Source organism: Cyprinodon tularosa, unplaced genomic scaffold (assembly GCF_016077235.1).
Source record: "Cyprinodon tularosa strain WSP-4 unplaced genomic scaffold, ASM1607723v1 ctg1393, whole genome shotgun sequence".
NCBI classification, from domain to species: Eukaryota; Metazoa; Chordata; class Actinopteri; order Cyprinodontiformes; family Cyprinodontidae; genus Cyprinodon; species Cyprinodon tularosa.
In genome coordinates, this window is record NW_024038214.1 from 27,354 (window position 1) to 49,252 (window position 21,899).

Consider the following 21,899-nt stretch of genomic DNA (forward strand, 5'->3'; position numbering starts at 1 on the left):
AATATATTATTGATATAAAACAAAACAAACAAAAAAAGCACATCAGATAAAAAGGATGTACAAATAAGAATAGAATAAAAGAATAGAATAAAATGCAGTTCTATTGTGTGTATCTGACACCGTACTCATGCATTGGATGAAGCGAAAGCAGTTCATCTATATACAGTGAAAAAGTGCTACAGTGGTTTCATTACGTTTACTGGTGCTTTTAAATAGCTAAAATAGAACATTAGCCAAAGGAATAGACTGAGAGCATTATACAGAGTCTACATTATAAATTCTATAATCTTTGTCTGATGGCTGTTCTTCCTGCTCATTGTTAATGTTATTTTTGAGTTACATTTTGTTGTTTTTCTTTATAATAGGTTAATTTAAAACACACAGTGAATGGGGGATTTTCATCAACACATTAATTCATGAAATTAAGCAGAAAAATAATAATAATCTAATTAAAAGAAGAGAAAATACATTTGAATTATAAGGGTTTTCACTGCATAGTCTGAGCTTGTTTTAGGCACGGGGTATACATATATTTAACAATACTCCAGAGAAATACACAGTGAAGTACAAAGTTTCCAAATGAATCAGTGCCCCAGATTTCTGATCCAAAACCCGTCTGAAGACCTTCCCTCTAACCTCTGATGCATCATTTTAAAGCAGTGATTGGAAATGCACTTGAATTGGAAGAAGAAACATCAGTTCATGCTTTACCAGCATTGTCCAGTTATCAAAGTACAATCTAAGCTACTCCAGTGTTTGAGGAAATGTTGTCAGTGAAGGACGTTTCGGCTCCAGATGCTAAACAGTGTTTGCATGACGTTTGTTTCCAGTCATTTGCTCATTTTTCCAGTTTTATTCTACACACCAGTGATTCTGCAACAGCATGCGACTCAGGCTCATATCTCATCCATCAGCAGAGCTTTGCCTCCGCAGGGACTCCTGACGAGTCACATGCATGAACATTTATCATGGTTTATACAGTGATATAACTCCAGTGTTTCGTTTGTTCCTTGGTTAAAGACACAGTGGATTTTAAAAACAGCCCCTAATGAAGCTCCACTGTGGAGACCAAGGAGATGCCAGTGTGCAGCGCTGAGGTATATTCACTACTGAAGGCTTACAGTAAATATTCAGAGTTGGAAGACATTTGGATGAAATGTAAAAATACATTTTTGAACATTGCTCGGCCGTGACAGTTCATCTCAGCCTCCATGATTATTGGCATCGCTGGTAAAAGTAAACAAAAACAGGTAAAAAGCCTCAAAATATTTCCATCTTTCTTGCAGAACCACAGGAAACGTCTAAAAACCTTTACTCGATATAAACATGTTATAGTTTTATAAACTAAACCAGGAAATCAATGGAAACAGAAAGAATTCAGATATAATCAATTGAACTAAAGTATATTTGATATTTGACTATAGATTCTAATCTAATGAGAAGCTTGAACATTTAGAACAGATAACTTTGTTTCCACAGTGATAAAGATGACGTCACGCTAAGGCCAACCTTTACTCTGCCTTAGTGATGGACGATGATGATCACATGTCACCAGGAAATTCATCAAAGTCTGTAAAACTTCCATCCAACAGGCTGGAAATAAGTAATAATTGAACTTTATTGATCTCATAATAGAGAAATTCCCTCCCTGCATTTAACCCCTCCCCCTGGGGAGCAGTGGGCTGCCTCTGTGTGGGGTTAAGGGGAGCAGTGGGGGGTTAAGGGTCTTGCTCAGGGACCCAGAGTGGCAGTCTGTGGGGATGGAACCGGGAACTGCAACCTTCTTAGAGCACAGACTGCTCTGACCACTTGACCACCGCTCCCCCTTTGACTGTGTGAAGCCTCTAGATCTCTATTTATTCTCTGGATTGCTGATTAACCGCTGGTAGCATGGGGTTAAAGTAAAGCTGCCGGCCGCCATATTGGTACTCCCTAGTTAGACTGGTTGCGATGTAAACAACCGTGCGCTACAGCCTCGAACGACCATGATTTTTTCATTTTAAGGGAGATTTAAGACTTTTAAAATAAAGATTAATTCATCACTTTGACAAAGACTGGTTGTTTCAGAGCATCAGTGGATTAACTTTAACTTAGAATAAAAAAATAGGCCAATCACATTGCAGCGTCATTAAGAAGTCTTTAAATCATGTAATATAACATATTATACAATCCATCGCAATAAAATTAATGTGTTAATGGAGCAGAATAATAAAGATGAGCCAAAAGTGATAAACTAATGATGTACATTACATGTACATCATTAGTTTATCACTTTTGGAAATGAAATATATAAATATATATATACATTTGTATGTATATATATACACGACTCCGGCACAGGTGGCCGTGGTTCGATCCCCGGCATGGACATCCAGGTGGACCCTTAGGCAAGGTCCTTTGTGCTTAGTGGCCTACCTCAGGCATGAGTGAAACCGCAAATACAAGAGCCATACCGGCTCGGACGTCGCCCGGGTTAACAAGGTCCGCGTCAGTTGCTAGGGAACCAGGGCAACGTGATGACAAATTGGCTACTGGAACAAGACATAGATGGACTAGAGCAGAAAACTTGGTACTGATGAAATGCTACTATACAAGCGTCCCCAGTGAGAGCAGGGTGTAAAATGCAGGCAGGAAGTGCATCCACGGAACGCCACAACCAGGTAGCTGTCATAGTGTACAGGAACATCTGCCATGAGTATGGGCTGGAAGTCCCAAGGTCAAAATGGAAGACACCTCCTAAGGTAGTTGAGAATGACCGAGCTAAGATCCTATGGGACTTCAAGATCCAGACTGACAAACAGGTGATGGCTAACCAACCAGACATCGTGTTGATCGACAAACAGCAGAAGAAGGCAGTAGTGATAGATGGGGCAATCCCAAGCGACAGCAACATCAAGAAGAAAGAACACGAGAAGCTTGAGAAATACCAAGGGCTGAAAGAGGAGCTAGAAAAGATGTGGAAAGTAAGAGCAGCAGTGGTGCCAGTGGTAATGGGAGCACTGGGGGCTGCTGTGACCCCCAAACTGGGAGAGTGGCTACAGCAGATTCCAGGTAAAACATCAGAGGTCTCTGTCCAGAAGAGCGCAGTCCTAGGAACCGCTAAGATACTGCGCAGAACCCTCAAACTCCCAGGCCTCTGGGAGAGGACCGCCCCCCCCCCCCCCCCCCCCCCGAGGGGGGAGAAAACAGTTATATATATATATAAATGGGTCAAATGTTTGAGTTGATTTTTTTCGATCAAAATAACAAGCAATATATTGCAGCTCATGACTTTTTCAAACAAGAAATAAAAACAAACTCCAAAAACGACAGCATCATCCACTGAATAAAGAATTCCTACATTAACATTTCTCAGTGAATTACTTTCTATTTCCTCTACTTTCTATTTTCTAACGTTAGACCCAATGTCAGCGTCTAACTCAGTCAATGTCTTCCAGTCAGTCTGAGATAGCCAGACTGATGTTAGTCTGCAGACTAAACTATAGGATCCATCGGCTATAGATGGATTTATTGCTTAGTTCATCCACTGACTGGGAAATTACCAGTGGAACGTCTTCCTGCAGACAGAAAACTGCTGGTTTTAGCAGCTAAATGCTAAACAGGGAGGCATTATCACTGTGCATCTCCCTGGGAGAGGGGATTACCAAGATGGTGGACGGTGGCTCCACTTTTTCCAGGCAATCAGCAATCCAGTGAATAAATAGAGATCAGTGGTGAAGCCGCCCTGTGCTTCCTGTTATGTGTGACGGAGAATCTATAATGTTGTTTGCCTGCAGCTCTGGAAGCTTTTATTTTATTTCTCAACAGAAAAAACAAAGATGTTGGGATTATTGCTCTGCTGCGTTTGCATCTGTCCAAACTAAACTAAAACATTTAAGATCCAGAGAAATGTTTCACTCTCCTGTCATTCTCAGTCTCCACCTATTAGAAAATATGCTGGAAGAGCTGCTGGAAAAAGATCATAGATTTTGGAGTGTAGAAACGCTATGCTTAGAGGTTCCTATCTCTGCCTTTCATGTAATAACATGAATAAATCTTTGAATAAATCAATTTTCAATCCAAAGATTTTTTTTCAGGTTGTGAATGATTCTAGTCTAATCGAAGATGGATTTATTTTTTGGCTTTTTACGCGGGGGGGGGGGGCTGTAATCCAGTGATCACAGGGATTAGGGATTTATTCCATAAATTCATTTGCTAGGGATTACAGCAGGGTCAGTGGCACAACCTGTTCTTCATGAATATCTTTAAAATCTTGAACAGTGATCAGAAAAGTTCCCCTCCTATCGTTAGAGTCTGCATCTAAAACCAGAAGCAGGAAAAAAACAGCGAGGCGCATTGTCTTCCTCGTCTTCCTCGTCTTCCTCGTCTTCCTCATCTTCCTCGTCTTCCTCGTCACACACAGTTACTGCGGATCAGAAAATGGTAGTCAGAGTGCAACGGCAGTTTTTCTTCTGTGGCACAGCTCACTTCTCCCTGTTCAGAGGAAAAGAAAACAGCCAGATTAGAATCATTTCACGTCTATTCAGTTTATTTCTATAGCTCCAATTCACATCATGTCATCTCAGGTCACTTTATAGATCCAGATCATCCAGTCAGATTGATTCAAAGTTTTCTATCTAAGGAAAACCAGCTGATTGCATCGACTCATTGACTCTTCAGCAATCCCTCACACTAAGCATGCTTGTAGCGACAGTGGAGAGGAAAAACTCCCTTTGAACAGGAAGAAAACTCCATTAGAACCAGGCTCAGTGTGAGCGGCCATCTGCTGAGGCCCACTGGGGTTCAAGGAGACAGAAGCAGACTTAGAAAAAGAAGCATAGATACAAAAGGCAACCTTTGGTGAATCCATACATTCATATTTTGGTTCACTAAGTGACAGAAAAGCCGGCAGGCAGGTTTCATGGTTCGTATCTGAGGTCAGGTTTACTCACAGAGTGAGAAACACGGAAGTGATAGGTGATGTCCTGGAAAGATGACACGGGCACCGACCACAGATGACGAGTCCCCTTAAAAACATACAAGCAGATCTATGGTCAAAATCTACAGATACAAAAATGAGTCCAGTTTGGTCCCCAGAGGTGAAGCGGACTTTCTAATGGCAGCTCCTGGTCTGTGGAACCAGCTTCTTCATATCGACTCGCTTCCTCTGACACGTTTTACTCACGGTTTAAATAAACTGGTAAAATTTAACTTATGTCACTTTTAAACTCCAATTTAAATTTGTTGGTTTGTGGAATTTGGCCAAATGCAGACAAATTCAATGTTTATTTATTCTTAAGAAATTAGAATATTTGGGAACATTTGAGCATTTTTTTCACTTATTTCAGATTTATATCATTTATCAAAAAAAGTTAAATCTAAATTAGATATTTTTTCTTCTTAAAATAAGTGTTTTTGAATTGAGGAGGCATGTGACACACTCTCCGAATGGAACAAGACAATTTAGATTTAAAATAAGAAAAAAAATAATAATTTAATTGTCTTATTTCAAGTGAACATTATCTAATTATCTTATTTTAAGAGTAAAAAATATTAATTCCATTGGCAGATCATCTTATTTACCTGCTCAAATTCAGGATAAATACACTTAATTTAATAAATTCTTACTTATTTCTTAATTGTTTTTGCAGTGAGGGAACTATTTCAGACCCTGAGTTCTTGTCAGTCAGTGAATATTTCTCACAGATAATAAAAACATAAATCTCTGTATTAAAAATAGATTTTCTACCTGCTGGTGCAGATTCCCAGTCATCCAGGTCATCGTCATTTCAGAAAGTTAAAATCAATCACTGGACTTTGTTTCAAAGTTTGAAGATGTTTCTCTTCCAACCAGGAAGATTTTTCAATCAATTATTATTAGAAAATCGAAACATTTTCAAAGTTAGAAAAACAAAGTCCAGTGAATTGTTTTTTAATTTTTTATATTGATGTTGTGTAATACAACACTGGGAATGTTGGGAAAACCATTAACTAGAACAGGAGCAGAAGTCCTTTAAACTCTCCACTACAAGCGCAGGGCGTGCAGCGTCTCTGGCACAGAGGGTTGCATCCAACAAACTTTATTTATGAATTTAGGCAGCATTAAAATTAGTAAAGTAAGCTAATCACGAGCCACCGTAAATCAGAGTCTCAGAGTTTGGAGGAAACGTTCCGCCTCATGGTTTCCTCCAGCTGAAGGCCTCCATGCAATAACGCACCGATACAGCAACTCCTGCAAAAGCCGTTCAGGATCAAGAATTAAAAACATAGAAATGAAGTACATAGAAATTAATGAGTTTCTATTTGAAATATCTTTGTCTATTGAACTCAGGCAATATTGTAATTTTGTGAGACGCTGAATTTTGGCAAGAAATAAGTTTGACAGGTTTCAAGTTTGAAGATGTTTGGATTTTTCAATTTAAAAAAAGTTTTTTGAATTGAAAAAATCTTCCTGGATGGAAGAGAAACATCTTTAAACTTGGAAACAAAGTCCAGTGGATTTTTTAAAAAACTTTTCTGGAATGACGATGACCTGGATGACTGAGAATCTTCATCAGCTTGTAGAAAATATATTTTTAACTCTACAGTTTACCTTTTCAGACATAGAGATTAATGTTTTTATTATCTGTGAGCCATAGTCATTGAATGACAAGAACTCAGGGTTGGAAATAGTTCACTCTTTTTGATAATCGATATAAATCTGAAATAAGTGAGAAAAATGCTCAAATGTTCCCAAATATTCTAATTTCTTAAGATAAAATAAACATTGAATTTGTCTGCATTAGTCCCTAACCATGGAGGGGCAGTGATAGCCATGCCAGTCCACACTGGAAAAAAGAGAGAAAAAAAAGTCATTTTTTTCTAAAATAATTGCATTTGTTCTTGAATTGAGGAGATAAAATAGAATTTTTTTCCAATGGAACAAAACAATTTAGATTTAAAATAAGAAAAAACAATTATGTTGTCTTATTTCAAGTGCATTTTATCTAATTAACTTATTTTAAGAGTAAAAATACTCATTTTATAGGTAAATTATCTCATTTACCTGCTCAAATCGAGGCTAAATACACTTCATTTAATAATTTTTTTCCTATTTACTTTATTTAGATAGTTTTTCCAGTCCAGGGACTGACTGCTGGTCAATGAGAGGCGTACCTGACGTGGAACAACCAGGCCATGCATAGAGCTGTACCTTAATAGACTAGATCAATTAGGTGATTTATACTTCTAGAAAAAAAGTCCACCATCCCCTTTCTTTAAAAAAAAAAAATAAATAAATAAATTACTGCTTGTAACTAAAATCCTTGTATAGAAATGCGGATCAGATGTACCTGCGTTGCTGCTCTCTGTCCGCTATAGAGGTCAGTTTCTGTGCGGTTGAGACATAAACGTCCTTTAGTGGCTCCACACTGTTTCACCCACACATTATTTCTTGACCTGAAAAAAGAAAAGTATAAATTTGATCAAAATATTCCTCGCCAAGCAATTTAGTGATCTGAAGAGAATCTAAGGGCTGATCTACTAACAGCAGATTGTTTAGGTTGTTTTGTAGCAGGTCTAACATTGAGCTAAACTTTAACGGCTCCGTTCCTCTGAGCCCTTCTTTGTGTGACTGAATTATCTTCTAACTTTAGAGGTTCAAAGTTTATTTTTAACTGTAAAGGACAGAGGATTTATAAAGGTTATTATAAAGGAAGTGTTTCTTGGATCCTTTCTATGACATCATTTTCTAAAGTTAAACAGGTCAGGAGACTTTGGACCAAATTTTTTTTTACTCTTTCTTGAGAAAACTCTTGAATGGCTCCTTTTGAACTTTCTCTAATACTACCAGAGTATTTATTTTTTTTTTTACTTTATCCACCTCTGATCGTAACGTCTTTCCTTACATGAAAACTGTCTCAAGTCACTGAGCCTCTACTCTATCACTAATGCAAGCAGAGTTTGATGCTTGTTCTGAACAGGATGGCAGCCAAACTTTTTATTATAAAACTATTTAGAGTTGATTTAAGAGGCCATCAGAATAGAGAATAAAATAATAATTGAACTTTATTTATCTAAAACTGGAGAAATTCCCTCTCTGCATTCAACCATCCCCCTGGGGAGCAGTGGGCTGCCATGGTGCGGCGCCCGGGGAGCAGGGTGGGGTTAAGGGTCTTGCTCAGGGACCCAGAGTGTCAGTCTGTGGGACTCTGGGGACCTGCAGCCTTCTCAGAGCCCCAGCATACTGCTCATACTATCTCTATTTATTGCCTGGACTGCCGACAGTCCGTTGGTTATTACCGGGTTAAAGTGAAGCCACCGGCCGCCATATTGGTACTCCCTAATTAGACCGGTCACGATGTAAACAATCTACAGCATCCAACAATTTTCAGAGGGACTTAAGACTTTTAAAATAAAGACAAATCTCCCAAGAAGATTTGGAAGTATGTACAAAAATGTAAGGTATAAATTTCTATAAATGAGTAAAATATCACAAGGTTTGGACTTTATCAGCGCAGCAAAGCCTGAAGCCTTTACTAAACTGTGAAATGTTAATCTTACAATATAGAAAGACAGATATCAGAGCAGCCATGTCTATTAGATACAGACAGGAATAAAATAAGATCAGATTTAAGATTCAGTTTTAGTCTTAAGGCCAGGGAGTCTGAAAATACTGAAGAAAAATAATCAGCAGAGATTCATTCATTTCCTGACCTTTCATGGCTTTGTAGAAATTCTGCAAGCATCATCAGAACACATTGTTACTGTAGCTACGGTGCAGCCAGGCTTATACTTACATCATATGCAGCGTAATTTGTGATATTGAAGCATTTTTCTGCCTAAGAAGTGACAGCGTGTAGCTAAGAGGGATAAAAAACATAGATTAACATGATGTGATAAATTTTATAATACTTGAAGGAAAAGTGAAGAGACACAGAAAATAGCTCCAACCTGCAGCTCTCTGCTGGGTCACACCTTTGGGCTGTGATTTCTTGGTTTGTCTCTACAATGTGAACACTAGTTAGAGACGGCGCAGTAACTGCCCCTATGACAGGAAAACAAAACGCATCATGTGCAAAAAACAGACTTTGTTTTCTTTTAGACAAAATATCAGAATTTGGGTGCTGCAGCCAGAGTTCTGATGAAAATGAAAAAGAGAGATCATATCTCTCCTATCCTGGCTTCTCTTCATTGGCTTCCTGTTAAATCCAGAATAGAATTTAAAATCCTCCTTCTCACATATAAAGCCTTAAATGGCCAAGCTCCATCTGATATCAGAGATCTGATTGTTCCTGATGTTCCTAACAGAGCACTTCGCTCTCAATCTGCAGGTTTACTAGTGGATCCTAGAATTTCTAAAAGTAGAATGGGAGGCAGATCTTTTAGTTCTCAGGCTCCTCTCCTGTGGAACCAACTACCAGTTTTAGTCCGTGAGGCAGACACCCTGTCTACTTTTAAGGCTAGGCTTAAAACTTTCCTTTCTGATAAAGCTTCTAGTTAGAGTGGCTCAGGTTATCCTGATCTATCTCTATAGTTCTGCTGCTATAGGCTTAGACTGCTGGAGGACATAGGGACTCAGCATAGTTTCTCCAACATATCCTCGCTCCCCTGCATGTCCCATATTGACCAGCAGGGGGAGTGCTGGTGCTGGGCTGTGTTCATGCAGCTACCATTCGTATGCAAGCTGCGCTGTCTCCTTGGTGCTGGCTGTTGACCTGGAGGAAGGCGGTTGGTGGTTCCCATTCCTTCTGCATTTGGGGACACAGGTCTTTTGGATTTGGCAAAGTACATGGGTGCTGAGGTGTGGCTGAGACGGTTCCTGTTGTGGCCATCTTTGTCCGTTTGCCTGGATTTTGCTTTCTTAACGATGGTGCCAGGCGTGGGAACTGGGACACTTATACCTGCAGAAGGCAAATCGTTCATCCATACACAGAAGACATCTTGACGTGAACTGGGAAGCATTGATCTGCTAATTATTCTTACCAGGTGTAGATTGGTTGTTACTCAATGTCAGAGTGGTTGCTGATTGGTTGTTTACAGCTGTGGATGAACAGCATGCCGCAGAAGTTTAAGATAAATAAAAAAATAGCCTCATGAAGTTGATTTAATTGATTTTAATACCTCTTACGTTAAAGATGAAGCATAATCGTACAGGTAAATTACCTGGTAGAGATGTGGTGGAGACTGGAGAGAAGGGATTCTTGCGAGACGAATCCAGTGCTCTAGACCTGTACCAATCAGATGAAACACAAAGAGATGAAATAACACAATTCAGAGGATTTAAAGATGCTTATAAATGCACAAGATCCAATTTCACTCAAAATAGAGTAAAATGAACAGTTTAAGACACGACTGGAAGAGCTTGAGGAAACTAAAGCTGCAGGAAAAGATGGAAGTTGGCAGTGTACCATGTGTAGACAGGTGTAGAGACAGTGACAGTGGCAGTGAAGATAGGCATCCAAGAGATGTAGAGAACACAGGATGAAACATAGCTAGAGAACAAAGGGACAGAGTTCACAGGATGATTTTAGGGATGCAGATAGACAGATGTTGAGGTAAACTCATCTGGAAATGAAAAGCACATACCCATCTCTCTCTGTGACGGCTCCTCTATGGTGGAGCGTCAGCACATAAAGCACTGACATTGAAATGACGCTGCAAAACAAAAAGTCAAGAAATAATCAGACTAGATGTCTGAGTAGCAAGTTCAGGTAGTGCTACTGCCAAGCACAAACACATGCATACGGACCTGAAGGCCATGACAATGAGGAGAGCCAGGATGGTCCCCTGCATGAACCTCTGAGTGATGCAGCCCTGATCTGGGGGGGAATTCTGGAAGAGAAGGATTAAATAAATCACATTTGTACAACCTGTAGGTCAACAGCTAATGATACCTTCCAAAAGTATTCATACTCTCCATTTTCAATGTTTTATTCCATTATAGCCAAAAAAAAACATCTTATTTTGTCATGATTAAATGTGATCAGATCAAAGAATCTCAACAGTTATATAAAATGAGATTATAAGTGTTTTTGTACAAATAAAATTCTTTAGTAGTCAGTCCCTTTTACTCAGCTGCCCCTAATGTCATGATCTTGGCGCTGATGACAGGCTTATTTACTCATTCCATTCACCTGTCTAACTGGGCCTGGTTTATAATCACTGCTCATCTAATTCACCTGCTCCTGCCTCTATTGAAGGTGTTTGCCTCCAGTTCTCAGGGCCTGATTATCTCATCCTCTCTAGCCAGGGTGAGAAGGTTTTTAGAGTACCTCTGGGTTTCTCATGACCTGATCCTGACCTGTTTTTCCTCTCAACCAATGAGCCTGCCTGTTTCCAACTGAATGGTTTGCCTGACCTGGCTTTGGACTCCTGGACCTCTGATTCAGCCAGTTCCTGTTCTGATCTGTTTGCCTGACCTGTCTTTGGACTCCTGCTTGTTCTCTGTTCTCTGGGACTGCAACATATGGGACGATCTTTGCGGCGAACACCGCATCTTTTTGGCAGCCCATCGACTGGACCCTACCTTGTTTACTAGGCATGGACTGATCCATCGGTTAGATGGAGGCTTCAAGTGATTTTAAAAAACAACAATGAACAAACAGCATTACAAAAAACAAGGAAAACAGCAGAAAAGTCAAAGGTCAATTTATGGAAATGTTTAAAGCTTAGTTAGATTATATAGATACCCAGAGCTTTGAACATCTCATCACACATGCAAACCAAGGTGGTGTCAGAGAAGTCCTTAACGTTCCAATGATTTAATGACTTGAATAAAACAAACACACAACAGAGTTAATGTATAAATACCTTAAGTTTGAAGTTAACATTGCCCCCCCCCCACGGCATCTATCCAGCCACTATTAAACAAACAAAGTAAATCTTTGTCTGAACACGTTGGCTTTATTCTATGTGAATTCTCTCTAAATCTGCTGTTTTTACGAATGAAACAGCTTAATTGGAGTTTGATGACTTTACCTGAAGCTCTTTTTGTTGCACCCAACTGTAAGAATTAAGTTGTTAGAAAACAAAATAACACAGATTTGATAGCCAAATTAAACGTTAAATGTATATTTAATTTGCACTTATTTGGAAAACCTCAGAAACCAAACATATCTGCTCAGCTACACTGTTTGCAGGTCCTAATTCTTAAGTCAATCCTTTAGTCTCAATCTAATCTAGATTTTCTGGACTTGTAAAGTTGGGACAGAGACCCCAAAAATCTGTTGCTCTGGAAAAGGTATTTCTATCAATGATTAACTGGCCAACTTCATTAACTTGGCTGCCATGCGACTAATACTCTGGTGCGACATATATGGGTTTTTTTACCACCAGAGGGCGCTGTGTAGCTTTGCATGCAACAACATGTATTCTGTTAATACCACTGAAAGAAAAAATGTTACAACTTACCACAACAACACAAATCAGCATTAAAATGACGACTGAATAGAAATATGCCTCCAAAAGAAATTCACATAATGCTGAATTCAAGCTGAAAGTGATTAAATATGCAGTGGAAAATGGCAATATGGCAGCTGAACCACAGTTTGTCTGCAGTGAAAAACTGGTCAGGGACTGGAGGAAAAGTTAAAGGTTATGAAAAAAAGACAAACAAAGCTAACTGAGGGCTGAAGGCTAGATATGAAATAAAATCGAACTAAAATGAAGAATTACACTCCTGGATGGTGATGGGCGATAAGCTCGACCGGTAAAATGTTCTAAAAGCAAACTGATTAAAATAGGTATGAAATAGGCCTGTAGTCTCGGCCTTTTACATGTAGGCCTTTAACGGTAGTGATAGTTTTAATGATAGTAGTGGTGATATTTAAAACAAGCAGAGTAGGCAACAGGGCAACTGGCGCCTTATCGCTGCTTCTCAGATGCTCGTTTAGGAAATAAAACAATGCGATCTTCGTACAGTAGCTAGCCGACCACGCGCCAGTTAGCTGAACATCGATTCCATGGATAGAATAACCTTTCAAAAAGGTGCGACTTTTAGTCCGGTGCGACATATATATATGTTTTTTTTGTCTTCATACTGCATTTTTTAGCTGATGCGACTTAAACTCCGGAGCGACTTATAGTCCGAAAACTACGGCAGTTTTTACCGTCTGTATTAGGAAAATCCTTAAAAGAATTGAAAACTATAATTTTCTTAACCCCCCAGCATTACACGCAGCTTTGTGTTGATCTTTTATAAAAGATTAGAATTGAACTAGATTTGAAGAAAGAAAGAATGTTTAGGTTTAACTAAAACTAAACCTCTGCCACTCACCTTGCATCCGGCTTTGATGGTCTTCTTCTTGAGCGGACCACTTCCTGTTCTGCTAAAATAACTTCCAGACTGGCTATAAAACACAGGAAACAGATGATTTTCATTTTAGACGGATCTGTGTCTCTAATCAGCTGAGATTCTGCTGCGTTTCTCTCACCTAACCGTGCTGCCGCTCACTGTGCTTTTCATGCTGTCAAGGCGCCGCAGCTTGGCCAGTTTGCGGCTCCATCGCTCCAGTTCATCGATTCGAGTCTCCAGGTTGTCTGTTAGTTTGCAGAGCTCCTTCACGGCTCCGACGTTCTCCATAAAAATACGCTCCTTGAAATATAAAGATAAGAATCATATGTTTCTGCTTTTGAACGCGTTTCGTTTTGAACAACAATTTCAACACAAACCTTATTAACAACCAGCAGGTTTGGAATAGTTTCTCCGTTAGCACACACCACATCACCTCCTTCATTTACAGCTTCAGGTAGGATCTGCTGAACCTCCTGGGCGATTACACCTGCATGGGAAACAGGGAAACCTGTAGAAGCAGACTCCATATTCCAACGTTTAGGTTTTACCTGTGAACAGGCAGATTTTGAAGACAGGAAGTTTGCAGGCGAGCGGCCATTACCCGTCTCTGCTGTGTTCTCTATCCCCACAGTGGCGGCGAATTCAGGCTTATACTGGTAATGGACCAGCCTCATCTGGGAAATGCGCTTTAAATTGTCTGTGGTGTTGACCTAATGACAGGATGACATGGCATCACATGGTGCATGCTGCTAATAAAGGTTGCTTCATTTGACTTAAAACAGCCTAAAAAGCAGATAAGAGAGGATGCAGCTGGACAGCACATCTAAGGAAGTGGAGATAACAGCTAAAATAATATTAGGATAATTGTGCAATACTGAAAAAAGCTGTTTAAAATTTCATAACCTGATAGATAAAAGGTTAGCAACATGTTTAATAGTACCCCCTCCTAACGTCTATCCGCATCAGATAAAGAAAAGGTTGTTTTTCCTTTGTGCTTTTAAATAACTGCATTCTGAGCCATGCAGGGATATAAAGATCATTCCTCTCAAAGAGGATCCTGCAGGTTTGCTCTCCAGTATTTGGCTTCATAATGTTAAGGCAAGTAGAAGAAATCATCATAAACTCAGGACTCAAAGGTATAGTGCTTTAGGCTGTGATGTATATATTTGTTTAAGAATGTAATTTTAAGGTAAAGATGGAAGTAGTTCTGCTATTGTCCTGTTTTATACTCAGTTGTTCGGCTGACTAGCAGCACTGAACAAAGCAGCCAAAAAACATCTGAAATTCTTCAATAAGGCTGCAATCTGGTTACAGTAGCTAAAAAAAAGAAACTCTAACATAATCATTAGCAGGTTTTAATGGGTTTTCCAATAAGAGCTGATTTACTGCTTAAATATAATGTAAATGTCTTTATTGTCGTCCAATGGGACCCAATGGGACTGACTGAGGTTTCTATCATTTGCTTTTATTTGTTCCTGCTCCCTTTATTCCCCTCTGGATTCTCATGAATGGAGTCTTTGTTCAGTACAGGTAGAAATCACAATATGGGGCAACATTTCCTCTCAGAGGGCTTTTCTAGTTCAGGGTTTAATGTTTTAATGTGATTTTAGCTCAAGTTCCAAATTAGGTAATAACGCTGCTGGCAGATGTTAATGTCTGCATTCAGCACATGCATCTTTACAGGCTTAAAAAGGACTAACTAAACACTATCCCTACAAACGCTTGGTGTCTATTGCTCATCAATGACCCCCCACCCCCGCTGCAGGTCCAGCAGGTTATGCAGCAGCCTCCTCCCCACCGCCATCAGAGTTCTGTAGTGATGAACTCTAATCCAGACTCACCCAGAATCCCAGTCTGGTAAAAAATACTAACATTAGATCTGATGCAAAATATTATATTTCATTTTGTACCTTAAAGCTGAAGTCTGTAAGTTTTTAAAAATCACTTTTTTGTCATATTGGCTAAAACTGTCCCTATGCCCAGACAGCAGTACATGTGATATGTAACCTGTGAAAAAAACTGCTTCAATTGGTCCCGCCTACTGCCTGTATTTCAATCTGGAAAGAATAATTCGGGACGAGACAAAACAACCAATCACAGCCAGAGGAGCGTCTGATGGAGTGTCAATCACAGCTCACACACGCTGAATCCCCCCCCCCCCCCCCCCCCCCCCTTCTGGTCGCATGCGGTAGCCGCGCAGATGCTGTGAGAGGGGTGGAGCTTGGAGGTGGGGCATGAGTGAAGCAGAGAGGGTGGGGGAGTGGAGTGAAACCTGTTTTTCTTCAAATTTTCAGTCGAAGTCTGCTCTCTCCTCAATGTTACAGACTGCAGCTTTAAGGTGTGACAATAAATCACACTTGAAAACATCATATTTTTAATAATCCCTTTAAATAGAAGATAACTCTGTGTTCTACTGCTTTTTGAACCATATTTATTTATTCTGCACTGCTCTGACTGCTTTCCATACCAATGCTGTTTGCTCCATGATTTTAAAGTGATTATCCTTTCCTCCTGCACTGTTTACATTTGGATCACTACTGGACTTTATAAATGGAAATGTTCCTTTCCCCTCATTCACTGTTGAAAAGCTGCACGCATCAAAACATGTTTCGTGTTCACTGTGTCTAAGTTTATTTGAAGATGAATAATTTGATTGAAAATGGCCTCAATAAATGAAGCAGTAAACATGACAGCATGGCTACTGTAACTCTATGATGTCTGATTAAACATTCTGGGGGGGGGGCATGTCCGCTGCACTTTTACTGTCCAAACACAATGTTTCGCACACAGACAATCGTCGAGCACTAGGACCAAGCGGAAAACTGCAGTTCAAGCTAAATCCCTCATCCCTGAGTTAAGACCCGCCCACAAGCTCCTGATTGGCCCTCCATCTTGTGCGATTGGCTTCACCGCTGTCACTCCTGAGAATTAAGCTCACTGTTCCAAACATCTGATGCGCCACTGAATCCGGTCTGTGATTGGACGGCCAGAAGTTCTACGCTACCGTAATTACAACTGTATGGTGGCAAGTCTTTATCTCTGCTTTCTGGGACGATTTGGATTTTTGAGATAAATTAAACTCTCCAGCAGTTTCAGTCTTAGAGAAAAAACTTTGTTCAGCAAACAGACGGTGAGGAAGTCTGCTGCTGGAAATGAGCCTTTTCTTCTTCTCATTGGGTCACATTATCTAGAAGGGCTGTTATAGCAGGTGCATTAATTAAACTAATCTTTGAATTGGTCTCATATGCGTGTTTGTTTGGTTATTAGACTCGCAGCCAGGATGTCTGAAAAAAGAAAGAGAAACATTCATAGAATTGTGTAGCATCCATCCGCCTTCACTGGATCCATAAAGCAGCAGATCCTCCTCTGCTTTAAAAAGCTCTCAGTAACATTGTAAAGTTTATTTGTTTCACTAAAAGAGCTGATAAATCAGATATATAATAGTTAAATATTACATTATCATCAAAAAGGAAAAAATACAATTTTCTAAATCCAAGCTCATAATAGTTGTAAATCTGTGTTTTTAATCTACATGGATTAATGAACCCCAGATTATTGTTTATTTTCATCCATATCTTTTATCAGGAGAAGGAGAGCAGAGAGAAATTAAAGGAAACAAACAGAAGATCTACTAGAAAACACACTGAACTTATATATAATAGTAATATCATGTATAATATTTGCACCCCCCCCCCACTTCTGAAAAAAAAAAATCAAAATAAGCAATATTTATTCCAGTGTTTAAAAAACTTTTTATTAAAGTTGTAGTTGTCTGAAAATGGGAACATAAACCTTAATCTTGAACTTTTAGACGCTGATTGGTTGTCAGTGTCTAAAAGCACTTAATAGAAACTCATTTTTCTGTCTGGCCAATATATAAAAAAATTTAAAAAACAATCCAGTTTATATAATTTGGAGTCTAGTGACCAACAGGTCATGAAATAGTTAAATGATCCTCAAATGAGAAGAACATCCCACATGCAAAAGAAAGACGCTGCAAAAACATAGAAGTTGATTCTGGAATGAATATTGTAGACTCATTATAAAATCTATGCTTAGTAAAACTTTCATTTCCTGTTATGAGAAAGATTGCAGCCATTTTGCAAAGTGAGGGGAATGTGGATGATAATATTCATGTTGATAAGCCGTGCATCCACCAACACACACCCATCCTCACCTCCTGGACATTTTCTTTTGCCCTGATGTCGGACGGATGGACCAGTGAACCCATGACTTTCAGGTTGCCATGAACAACCAGGGCCTCATCTGGACGGTCCGTGTTGATGCCCACTCTGCCGTGGTGGTAAACGGAGTCTGGCAGCTGCCCTCGCTGCCATAAAACCTCATTGTCACTTTCAAACTGGCCCGGGTTGGATGCCTGTCGCAGAAAAGTCCAAACCAGAGGTACACTGGGAATCAGATTCACAGACGCTACAGGATTCAGATCCCATAAGTGGGTAAAACAGAACATCATTCATCATGTGCTGGACTGACTGAACAATCTGACCGATGACCCTGAAGGGAAAACATTTCAATCTAACTTAAGATGTTAAAATCTAGATACAGCATTCATATTTCAGCCACTTATGAAGCAAAAAAAAAGAAAAAACATTTAATCGCAAATTTAAAAAAAGAAATGCTAGATTTAAACAAAAACTCAATATTCACTACTTTTTTCTACCATCACTTTATTTGTTTCTGTTCATAACATGAATGTTTTAATCAATGCATCATAAATATCTTATTTTTTTCAATGATGAAAGCAAAAAGTCCCAAAAACATGAAAAAACAAAACGCTCAAAATAACTTTTTCAATCTCATTCAGTTCAGATAAATACAAAGCCGTTGCTGTCCAGCAAAACGTTTTTAGCAGAAGCTGTATTTTACTTTTGGTCAAAATTTGGTTGCAAACATTTAAAAAATGTTTTGCAGCCATGTTTTGAAAATGGAAATACATGATGCAGGGATTTCTGCCAGGAATGAGATGCAGCTTAATGCCAACAGAGAAAAGGCCTGGGTGGATTTGCTTCAAGCTCCCAGCCTTTGGCTTCATCCAGGTGGAAGACGGACCTTCCAGTAGAGGGGCCTGTTTCAGACTACTGTCACCAAGACAGCGATGTGGAAGTGGAAAGGCGTGACTGGGAAGAATGGATCCCTGGATCCATAAGTTATGGTTACGTTTTGTATAAGTTATGAGCACGCTGAAGTACGCCGACATACGCTGGAACACGCTGACATACGGCGAGTACGTCAAGAAATTCTGAGGATGCTCAAAATCTCCCTCCATATTCCAGCGTCTGCCATCCGTGGTCCATCAGTTCCAGGTCAGTTATCTGACATCCGTTCAGCATCAGTTCCTCATCAGTCGTGGCGTCTAGCTGATCCTAAACCTCTGATTAACTTCTGCGTAACTTATCCAGAGCTTCTCTCCAACATATCAGCGTATCTGCCGTGTTCCAGACGAGCGCTGAACGTGTTTCTAACTTCCAGCTACTGTATAATGGCGTATTGGCAGCGTTTTGATATAAAGGGGGTTCACAGGAGGAAACCGTCAGTTCTCCTCCAGACAGAAGGTGAGTGATGGATCCTCCCTGTGTTCACGCCCACCACCAACACACTTCCTAGCAGACGTGATGCTCAATCTGCTGACACCAGAATAGAAAGAATCCATAGAAAGTTCAGCATCTGCCAGAGTTTTAGGAGATTCTGGGACGTCAGGAAGACGCTGGATAAATCAGCAAAGTGGGACTGGAGCCTAAAAAACATTATGTTTGAGCATAAAGGTGTTCATCATCTCACTTGGACCCATTGTCTTGTATTCTGATTTTCTGCCACATGTTTTGGACCTTCGGATGAAGAAAGGGGCGGAGTTTTCCACCAATCACCACTCAGTGGTGAGTTGGAGGAAACTGGACAGACCCTCCATCAGGGTTCTGTTTAACTCTGGGAGCTTTTCAATCGAAGGCTAGGGACAAAAAGTTGTTCTGCGCCTCTTTGTCAATGCAGTCGGCCATAGCTGCAGCTGTACAGTCTGTGGTGCCAGTCTCACTAGCAACCCTTAAACTGAGTGATGGACACCGGCAGTAAGGGATTCCATCAAGTCTGGCTGAAATGTGGGACTCCTGAGCCTAAGAACAGGCTCCATGAGAACCATTCATGCTACTGACAGGAGTTCAATGAGGCCACAAGACAATGGATGGAATATCTAGATAGATAGAATAATATCTATAATTCTAGCATCCGCAGTCTGGGGGGGAGGATGAATCTATTTTCTCATGAAACAAAACTTTCATGATCTTTTTTTACAAGACAGCAACGTTTTGTATTGTTTAATCATTTGTACTTTTTGGGGATTAGAAGTGGCAAAATGTAAAGGTAAAAACATTCAACCAGTTAAAGTATGGGAGAGGATGAGAAAAGTTTCACATTCACATGGGATATGATTGCTGTAAGAAGGAAACAGACATGGCCAGACGTTACCCTGACGATGATCCTCTCAGACACATGTGCCGCCACAGTGTAGCTCTGACTGTGGGACTGTGCGTGCAGCGCCACCACCAGCATGAAATACCTGCAAGAAGGAATCAGTTCAAAGACTCCGAAGCAGCATAGACGACTTTTTCTTTGCATGTAAATGCAGTAGACTTTGTTCACCTCTGATCAGGGTTAGGTTTGCCCTTCTTCCTCATGTTATTTGCTGTGGTTTCGCTGAAGTGGAGCCGCCCTACGGTAACTTTGGTGACTTGCTCAGGAGGCAAGGTTACTCTGGTGCATGAAGACACATATTATGATGGAAGGATGGAGAAGGACATGTTTGAGTCACAGACTGGGCCTCATGCAAGACACCGTTCGTACGCACCTAGACTTAGACAACTTTTGGATTCATTCTGTATACACAGAGTTTATACAAAATAACGTTTCATTTAGTGCAGCTTTCATGACATTTCATTGACGATCATTTACTGACGTTAGGAAGGTTTCATGTTCATAAATGACCTCAGTAGGGTCGTAACGTCGTAGCATGAGGCCCGTTGATCCGGTTATTAGAAGAGATCAGACTTACAGCACGGGCTTGAAGGGCCTCTTGCTCCGGTCAGACTGCGACTGCTCCACACTGATCGACTGATTCATAGCTTCCACCTGCCAGACGAAGAATAAAAGAATAAATAAACAAAACAGAAAACATTCTCTTACTCTGGCTGCAAAATTAGACATCGGATATTTTCTAAAACATGTTATAGAATTTTGAAAATGATAAATTTGAGGTTTTCCCAAACAAGCCCAGTAGCATACATATAAAACCCAGCTTTATGTGTGCAGGATGCTGGTCTGACCTTCACTCCATGGAGTTTGAGGTAAAAGCAGTCCAGGGGCTGCAGGCCTTCATTGGTCTTAATATATTTCGGATCTCCCAGCATCCCAACGTAGATGGTAACCTGGAAATGATTCTTCTTCTGGCAAACGAAGGCATCGTCTGCCAAGGAGAAGTTGAAGCCTTTGTCAGCGTCGACACGGTAGGTTGGCATCGGACTAAACATGGAAGAGAAAACGAAGGGATAGTCTGGTAAAAAAAATACTAACATTAGATCTGATGCAAAATTATTACATTTCATTTTGCACCTTAAGGTGTGACAGTAAAGTCTGTCTGTCGGTCTGTCTGTCGGTCTGTCTGTCTGTCTCAGATATATATTTATGTAACACATAAAAGTTGCACATAATATTTGGAACTGAATTCACTGCAACATGATGCAACTCAATCCTGTAATAAACTTTATTTATAAGTCATGCATTCAGGTACTAACATTTTTTTTGCAGGAATCATTTGGTGTCAGAATTACAGCACAAAACCGTATTACATGTAAAAAGGGAGCAAGTTCAGGAGCTGGACAGACTACTGGATCACACCTGGGTTTTTTCAGACCCTAATGCTACTTATTGTGCTTTTTTCAGTCCTGTTGCTTTTTTAGAGAAAGCTTTCAGCTTTAGCGATCGTTTTCTCGGCTGGTTTATCTTTTAGACGACGCCTCATTAGAACCAGTCTCTCTTTACCTTTTCTAGCCTTAAATTCCTTGATGAGGACGTCTGTGTGTTTTTTTCTCTCTTTAAACCCCCATCAGGTTGTGGCTGTTAACCCTTTACTCCAAGCTTAGAGCCTCTGAAGGTTTCTTTCCATTAAACAGGAGTTTTTCTCTCCACTGTCGCCTCATACATGCTTCATATGAGCATGCAGCAGTGGACTGTCGTTACATGAATGAGGTTTTCAATCTGCATTGATGTAATCTGACGGTTAGATAGAAAAAAGGTTGAAGGAATTTATTTAACTGGATTTACTGTTTGAAGGACCTGAAGAATCCGCATGCTGAGGCGCTTCTGTAGGAAAAACTTGAACTGGTTGTTTTCTCTAAAAAAGAAATCAGTTTTTAGAAAGATTTTTTACCTTTATAGGAAGGTTATTTTCCTGGGTTACTCTCCCTATTTAAAGGACTCTACAGGTTTCACTCTTCGCAGGTTAACTTTCTTCATCTTTAACGAAAACGAGCTGTACTTCCTGAAAAGTAAGTTCTGCATTGTTTAAAATGAAGACGGCTACTGGCTTTTATTCTTAAGCGATTAGAAGGTAACTAGAGAATAGATGATTCCTTTAAAG

General features: G+C 39.9%; 1 protein-coding gene across 1 annotated transcript in view; it reads right to left on the reverse strand.

Moving 5' to 3' along the window:
• Positions 1-4,162: 4,162 nt before the first annotated feature.
• The window catches only part of myrf (myelin regulatory factor), a 29,279-nt gene continuing 11,542 nt past the window's right edge, over positions 4,163-21,899 (reverse strand). Inside the window, exons 8-27 of the mRNA XM_038278194.1 lie at positions 20,587-20,782; positions 20,316-20,392; positions 19,907-20,017; positions 19,733-19,823; positions 17,430-17,630; positions 13,854-13,962; positions 13,630-13,739; positions 13,392-13,552; positions 13,235-13,307; positions 10,709-10,791; positions 10,546-10,614; positions 10,368-10,451; positions 10,123-10,187; positions 9,943-10,017; positions 9,630-9,860; positions 8,911-9,004; positions 8,757-8,819; positions 7,311-7,416; positions 4,932-5,006; positions 4,163-4,473 (exon numbers count right to left, since the gene is read on the reverse strand). Coding sequence (XP_038134122.1) covers positions 4,393-4,473; positions 4,932-5,006; positions 7,311-7,416; positions 8,757-8,819; positions 8,911-9,004; positions 9,630-9,860; positions 9,943-10,017; positions 10,123-10,187; positions 10,368-10,451; positions 10,546-10,614; positions 10,709-10,791; positions 13,235-13,307; positions 13,392-13,552; positions 13,630-13,739; positions 13,854-13,962; positions 17,430-17,630; positions 19,733-19,823; positions 19,907-20,017; positions 20,316-20,392; positions 20,587-20,782 — 2,155 coding nt within the window. The 3' untranslated portion in view covers positions 4,163-4,392. The remainder of the gene's footprint in view (positions 4,474-4,931; positions 5,007-7,310; positions 7,417-8,756; positions 8,820-8,910; positions 9,005-9,629; positions 9,861-9,942; positions 10,018-10,122; positions 10,188-10,367; positions 10,452-10,545; positions 10,615-10,708; positions 10,792-13,234; positions 13,308-13,391; positions 13,553-13,629; positions 13,740-13,853; positions 13,963-17,429; positions 17,631-19,732; positions 19,824-19,906; positions 20,018-20,315; positions 20,393-20,586; positions 20,783-21,899) is intronic.